This window comes from Rhopalosiphum maidis, chromosome 1 (genome assembly GCF_003676215.2).
Source record: "Rhopalosiphum maidis isolate BTI-1 chromosome 1, ASM367621v3, whole genome shotgun sequence".
Classification (NCBI taxonomy): domain Eukaryota; kingdom Metazoa; phylum Arthropoda; class Insecta; order Hemiptera; family Aphididae; genus Rhopalosiphum; species Rhopalosiphum maidis.
In genome coordinates, this window is record NC_040877.1 from 19,795,672 (window position 1) to 19,803,812 (window position 8,141).

An 8,141-nucleotide genomic window follows, 5' to 3' on the forward strand; every position below is an offset into this window, starting at 1 on the left:
TATATCACCATAGTATAACCGTTCAGGAAATTTGCTATACTGCTGTCAAGTTGAAACTGAAAATTATTACATTTTGACATGTCAATATTTGATATATATATATATTATCACATATCCATTAATCCAGTACTGTAAGTCTGTAACTTTAACACAAAGGTGCTCAAAAAATATTTATGGGCCAAAACAATGTGCAAATGAAAAAAAAATCAATGTTTGTTGACAATAATGTACCATGAGCACCTACAATCATATGTTAGTAGTAAGTATCATACTTATAACAAAAACAATTAGCTATTTGAAAAGGAAGGGCTTTCTTAGACAAAAAAAAAAAATTATTATATTTACTAAATATAATATAATGGATGCTTACTATTGCATAAGTAAAGTTTTTATATTAGCTTCATACGATATTATGCATTTCGAGATAAACAAAATGACTAGGTATTTAATTTAAAAAATAAAAATAGCTGAACAATTTAAAATTTGATTAATTATGGAGTTTAAATGCATTATCAAAAAAAAAAAAAATTGTCATTGTCAAGCTTTCAACAATTATTATAATTGAAAATCGGATTAAGAGTTTAATAAGGAACTGTAATCAGTAATCACAATCTTAAATGATTGTGCAAAATAGTCTTACATTATCTTTAGGGTTTATTAAAAATTATTAGAGTAAAAAACTAAAAACATTTTTGATTGTCTATTATCAAATTTTATTTTAAAACACTAATAAACCTTTACATATTAATATTTATAATTTATAATATAATTTAATTAATTATATGGCTTACTAATTTGATTCAACTTTAATTAATTTAAATTATATATAAATATTATTATAATAGAATATTCACATTACCTAAACTAGATATTTTAACAATAATATACCTGTATACCATTCAATTATTAAAGTGTGGAGGTTTATCAATAACTACCACTCCAGCATAACTTCGGCCAATATTCATTGAGGCAGTTAACATGGACCATGTATTAGTGTTGGGATTGTAAATTTCTATAGAAGCCAAATTGGAAGCTCCATCATCACCACCCACAACATACAATAACCCGTCTAATGCAATTACTCCTATATTAGGACATAGTATTAATTTAATATGTTTCTCAAAAGTTTTTTCATAAAATAATGAAGTTATTATACTTACCAGCATTTCTTCGACACATATGCATATCAGCAATAGAAGTCCAAACTCCAGTGCTCGGTCTATAGGCCTCAACACTATTACGAACTTCAGGTCCATCATGACCACCGACAGCATACATTACACCGTCTAAAACTCCTACACCAGCACCACTACGGCGTACAGACATTTCTGCAACTGGTGTCCATGTATCAGTACTAGGATGATAACATTCAACAGATTTTAAACACTGCCTTGATAATCCATCATAACCTCCTACCTACACAATTAATTAAAACAAATGTAATACATATTTTAAAATAATATAGTTTAATAATATAGTTTACCGCATATAAAAGATTATTGAGTACTCCAACACCAACACTACTTCTCCTAGTAGACATATTAGACACCATTCGCCATTCTTGAGTACTGCAGTCAAAAACTTCTGCACTATTTAAACCACTAGTACCATCAAAACCACCAACCTAGAATTTATTGTATAATTTATGGTTCAATATCATGACAAAAATTAAGAAATATTTAAATATAACTTACGGCATAAATGCAATTATCTAATACAGCAACTCCTAAAGTTCCTCGTCTAGCTAACATGGCAACTGTTGGTACCCAACAAGGTGATGGTGATGACAAATCAAGCATATCAACTGTACGAACCCTTAATGATCCATTAAAACCACCCACAGCAAAAACACGACGATCTTTTAATACAGCTAGGCCAGCTCTACAGCGACGTGTACTCATTTCTGGTCCAGACTGCCATCGATTGGTTCCTGGGTCATACCATTCTACACTACGAATTGCTTTAGGTGCTTGTCCACCAACCACTAGTATTACCTGTAAAGTATAAATAGATATACTAATTTTAAAACTAAATAAATCAATAGAAAAAGTTACTTTAGGTAAACCAACAGGTTGCCTAGGTTTTGTACGGATAGTTTTTGGAATAGTACCCGGTTGTTCAGACTTGAGTAAATGAAAATTTAACGCTTCAATAATATAGTCTTTACCTAAAAATAAATAGAAGAATATTAAATTATAGGTAAAAGCCTTTTTGATTGAAAAATAAAATAAAAAAACATACATTCAAGGCTATTTTTAAGAAGAGGTTCCTCTTCTACTCTTTTAAGTAAATATTCTTTTGATGCTAATGGCAAACGAACATGTTCCATTAATTTAGGCAAAATATCTTTTCTACAACTTGCTTCATAGTTTACCCAACAAATAACACATTCAAATACCTAAACAATTTTAAGAGCTAAATAATAATTATTATTTTAAATTAAATTAAATACTAATTTTGCATATGATGTATTATTAATTATTATATTTAAATGTAACAATTTCCTATTAACCTACTTTTTCTTCAGATGGAACAGTAAGTTCATCACTGGAAATTAACTTAACTACTTGTTCGGATGATAATGATAGGAACTCGTCACCTTCAACCACTTCACTAAACATTTAAATATAACTATAATAAATGTATCTATATAAAAACATAAAAATAACTAATATTTCATACGAAAAGTGTTGTTGAATATATGATTCAGAACTTGACAATAGTTCCATACAGCCGTGTAAATCAGCAAACGCCTTGATACCAAGACAATTTGTAGGGTGCAGTTGTGATTGTAAAAAATCACAACATGCATCTTGTACATCATGCAACTGTAAGAGATTTGCAGCTGGTAACAAAACCTTAAAATAAAATGATAAGTAAAAAATAGTGCATTTAAATTACTTTCAGATTGTTCATACAAAATTAAAAATGATTTATACCTGTACATTTTCTTCGCTGACCATTATTTGAGCAGTATAAATGAAATCTACTAGAAGTTTTAATGCAGTAGAATCTAATTCTCTTATAATTACATGATCTTTATTACTCTCTTCAAAACTTGTGAACATGGCATGGAAATATGGACTAGCAGATGCTAAAACCACTTTGTGTCCAAAAACTATTGTACTATCGTCTGTTTCTAATTTAATATCACAAAAAACTTCATCTCTAAAACAAAAGTGGGTTACTTTAATACTACCTAGTATTTATCTAGAGACTAAAAGTTGAAATCTTTTGCAATACAACAAACCTGCGTAAAGATTGTAAAACTTCAAATGCACGAACTGTATGAGAACTATTTCTATACGGAGTTCGTTCACGTCTCCCTGACCTTGGTACTTGTTTTTGAGAACTCTCATCTAATGAATTCTGACTGGCGTATCGTAATAATAAACCAGTTCCTCTGAAAATAATATGACATTAATAAATAAGAATAAGTAGCATAGATCATATCAAAAGACTTACCCCGTTGAAACACTATCCCCTTCCATATTATAAAACAATGAGAATTTAAATCTAAAAAATGCTTAACATGGTATACTAAATTCATCAATAAATAATTGTAGAATTAAACTCTTATTAATATAACAATTATATAAAAGAAAAGAAATGTAATAACAAGTAACAGTAAACATAAACAAGTAATTATTAAATAAATAATAATTATGAATTAATGTACCTACTAGTATTATAGTAGACAGTAGTTATTACTTATTCGAATTTATGTTATCAATGTTAACTGATAAGAACATCAAAAAATTATTGATCGATCATGGTATGTACTATGTATATACATAACTAAATACCTTCTAAAAGAAATATTTTTAAATCAAAATCAACATAGGTAACAATAGTTAATACTAATAATGTAATATATTATTATGTATAAATATTATAAAATATTTTAATACAATATTAATTCAATAAAATCTTAGTATGCAAAATAAATCCTATAATTACATTTTCGTTTATAGATCAAATAAAAATATTTGTCTTACAACTTTTTTACATAATTAACAAAAATCTATACAAATTTATATTATTAACAATATGATGATACAACATACACGATTATAGTAATATTTATTTATTTCGTGGTTGACAATCAAAAAAAATATTCAATCATGTTCCACTGCTTACCATGGATACGACGTCAAATTTATAAATAAACTTCACAATCATTTGCTCTGCGACAGTATAGTTCATTATAGTTTTTTGCATGTATACAAATTGAGTGTACTTAGTTAATAATTTAAATATTATTACATCTTATTTTTCTCACAAATTAAACAAGTTTTCAGTGGCATGAACAACAAACGTGAAAGATCTTTATCCAACGATGATGAAGACTACATCGAAAAGAAATCAAAAAAAAATCTATTGCTCCAAGTACCATACTTTCAAAGTTCCGTTTTGTTACTATACTGTTCAGTGATTCTAGTTATAGCTCAAACTTTGATAATCCGAAAACCTCCGCAATAAATATTTAGGTTTTTCCATTCCCGATACCTTAGTAAGTAAACGAAAAATCAACCATGATAAATAGTAATATAATATGTCATCACAAAATTCAGAACAATTCATTAAATGTTTATCAGTTTATCACGAATATCGTATATCAGTATATTATAACTCATATAATAAGCAAATAATATAGCTTTTTAATTAGACATTTTGTTATATTATCACGTAACAATCAACCAAAATTAGCGCAATACTGAACTATTTTTATTTTTTATTAATTTATTAAAGACCTAGGTACCATTAAGTGTTTTAAATAATACTATATACTGCAACTGAATTTGTAGTTATATTCTCTTATAAACCGGGTATATATATACAATTACAATATACATATGCAATTGCAATGTACCTCTGAACAGTCTGAACTTGTTCCGTTAATCTGCTGGTTGTCATCTGTCGAGTCGATGACAGACGTCATCATCATTGTCCTCATATAATGTCAAATCTATTATTTCGGTGTGTAGATGAGATGTGGATAATTATTGTTGTTTGAATCTAAAATTTCAACAATAAGAATAAGAATAATACGCATATTATGTACATACATGTTCGCTACGGCGCTATGTCGTTTATTTTGTCACCGCGGATAAAGATATTTGTGGTGTGTCGACTAACCGATATGAACTAGGTAGAATCGCTGCAATTCCAGGCGATGATTATGCAATTTGTTTGTAATTTTCATATTTGATATACTAAATAAATACAGTATGTTTAATAGATATGTAGTCGTATTGACATTTCAATCATATGGATTACTCACTAGCAACTTTATACCTATATATCTGTCAAGCGTCAGTACTTTAAAAATAAAAAGGCGATTTGAAAGATTAATTACCTACATTAAATTAAGAACACGGAAATGTGTTTTACTTACCTACTTCGCTAAACACAGATTCGCCGACACGTGCACGAGAGATTTGTTCCAGATTTGCCATGTAGTGACTGTTATGTACAGCAATTGGCATCAACGAGATTATTTCACCATCAATCATTTTAGACGTGCAGTCTCTATTAGGATTTTAGTAAGAGCCTGTAAATAATAAATATTCATTTTTAAAATTACTTATAGGACGCAAGTTCGGTGCCAACAGTTGTTATGATCGCACGTGCGTTCAAACCGTTACCCCATTACCTATCGTATCTATTTAGATCTCTGTTCAAACATTTACTAGAGGTCTGGATCTCTTTATTATAACGTACAATTAGACTTATCTTAATTAATGCACGCTCGTAACTACTCAGCGACAACCCACCAGTAGATTACCGCGACTATAGTTATTAGTTTATTACTGTTTATGCTATAACAAGACATACATAATGACAATACCTACTCCGAATACGACAAGGTTAGATTTACCTACAATCTATTTAAATAATAAAGTCATCCCATTTTCTTCTAATGTCAGGTACTTGGGTCTGACACTAGACAAAAGGTAAATCTGGGCTGAACATATTAAATAGAAACGACTCATACTAAATAATAAATGCCAGACGAAGAACACTATTTCCACTTATAGGAAGACGATTAAAAATCAATTTGAATACAAAACTGTTACAAAAGTACAAACCCTCCTTAAACCAGTTTGGTTATACGGAAACCAACTGTGGGAGCAATAAAAAAAATCTTATATCTACAAAATTTAAAAATTCCAATCAACTTTATTACGAATACGAATGATTATATGTGCACCATCTTATACGTTTCAAATCACACATTATACATTCGGATTTCAAAATTCATACCGTTCAAGAAGCAGCCAACATTTTCTAAAAACTATTTCGTGCTCGTCGTTCAAATCACTCAAATCCACTAATCCTTGCTCGGCTTGCTCTTAACTCTAAATCCATCTCAGTAATCCACCTAGAAGGTTAAAGTGAAATTAGAACTGTGACCTAAAAAAACGCTAACCTTTTCGTCCTTCTCTATAGCCACTAATTGTTGCCTCTGAGTGATTGCTTAATCAAGCCAATAAATATGATAAATCCTCAAACATACTTATTATAAAAATGTATTTATAGATTGTGTATGTATTAAAAATAAGTTTAAAAAAAACATGCGAGATACATGTAGCAATGACTGAATTTTAATAATTTTGCGAAATATTGACCTAAAAAAGGACCTTTATTGGTTGAACGTATACCTATATTTTTTCCACTTGTGTGAAAATTTATAGTTCCTAGTTACTATTATATACAATAAATATGATGAAGCTATATATTATAGCTTATATAAGTAATAAAATAATATAGTATTTATGTACCCCTCCCCAATGTTAGTACTCAATGCCTTGAACCTCGATGTTTAAATAATTTAGGTATAATATTTACCCTCTCCTGATAGTAAGTTTTTTAAAACTATCTGGAAAGTGAATATAATGCTTGACAACATCGGATATATTTTCATTGCATCAGTAACCTTAGTTATACACCTACTTACAGATGCGTGGTTTAAGCTTGAAAACCTGTTATCTTATATATCAAGTTGATATGATTCACTTGCAAAAAATTAAAACTGTTCAACAAATTGATTGACAATTTTTATTAAGTACTATACACTTACTTTAAACGTAGACAAATTGCTAATTAAACTATACCTTTCTTTCTATTGAAATTGACGATTTTCTTGTTGGTTCAGTCATATATTGCGTTAATACTTCAATAAGTTCATCAGCCAACCCTTTAATTAGACGGAATTTTTCGATTAACTGTTTATCAGATTGCTCTAAAATTGAATAAGGGCAATAATAATTAACAATTAAAATATAAAGCAAGAAACATAATTTGTTTGTGTAATTTCTGCTAATCTTGGACATACAACTTTAAATTTTGCTACAGTTATTTTTAATTCGATTAGTGCCGCATATGCCTTAGTGACAATCACCTTAACACAGGCTTTAAGACCCCTCCGCCCACCCAAAAAAAACATCTTAATGGTATACTTTAATTAATTAAAATATAAGTACAAACAAAATTCAAATAGATATTAATTTTTTCTATACAGTTTTGTATTAAGTATAGGTAGGTAAGGAAACTTATGAATTTCATGGTGTATGTAAATACTATATTGTAGTTACCATCAAGCGAGACAATTTAGTTTAGATATTTATTACTTTTACTTATATCTATATATATTCCATCTGTGTTTAGGGTACCTACAATCGTAGTTACAGTACTGAAATTATTTAAATTGTTAACTTTTAACGGGGAAATAACGTCAAAAATCTAGCCGCCGGAATATCATATTACACAATATATTTATTTTACTGCTGTAATATATATTTAATTTATTTAATGAATATAGTAAATACTAAATAGATACCATATTCAATATGAAATAAATTGTAAATGTTTTTTAGAATTAATTAAAAGAACATAATAATATATTGAATGAACCTTCAAAAACATTTTAAGCTTGGTAAAATCGACGAGGATGATTTTCTACAGCTTCTAACTCTACAAATTCTAGTTGCTTTAAAATCATCATTTATTCAAATTCTTAAAAAGCCATCATTTAAATTCGGGTTTACACTATAGTAATTTATTTCAATGTTATACTGGAAAGCAAGCACAGCACTAGAATTTTTTTCCAGGGGGGGCAGAGTGGGGCAAATATTTTT

General features: G+C 28.7%; 1 protein-coding gene across 2 annotated transcripts; it reads right to left on the minus strand.

Annotated features, from left to right (window-relative positions):
* Positions 1 to 790: 790 nt before the first annotated feature.
* Positions 791 to 3,661, minus strand: LOC113554493 (ring canal kelch homolog). Of its 2 annotated transcripts, XM_026958383.1 has the most exons (11): positions 3,466 to 3,660; positions 3,251 to 3,403; positions 2,940 to 3,168; positions 2,683 to 2,858; positions 2,517 to 2,613; positions 2,242 to 2,398; positions 2,055 to 2,167; positions 1,695 to 1,994; positions 1,484 to 1,624; positions 1,161 to 1,416; positions 791 to 1,084 (listed from the first exon to the last, which is right to left on the minus strand). In XM_026958383.1, the coding sequence occupies exons 1-11, from the start codon at positions 3,489 to 3,491 to the stop codon at positions 900 to 902; spliced, it is 1,833 nt and encodes a 610-aa protein (XP_026814184.1). In that variant the 5' UTR covers positions 3,492 to 3,660; the 3' UTR covers positions 791 to 899. The 2 variants fall into 2 exon arrangements, with proteins under 2 accessions (XP_026814184.1, XP_026814178.1); XM_026958377.1 differs by having other exon boundaries at positions 1,695 to 2,167; positions 3,466 to 3,661.
* Positions 3,662 to 8,141: the final 4,480 nt, after the last annotated feature.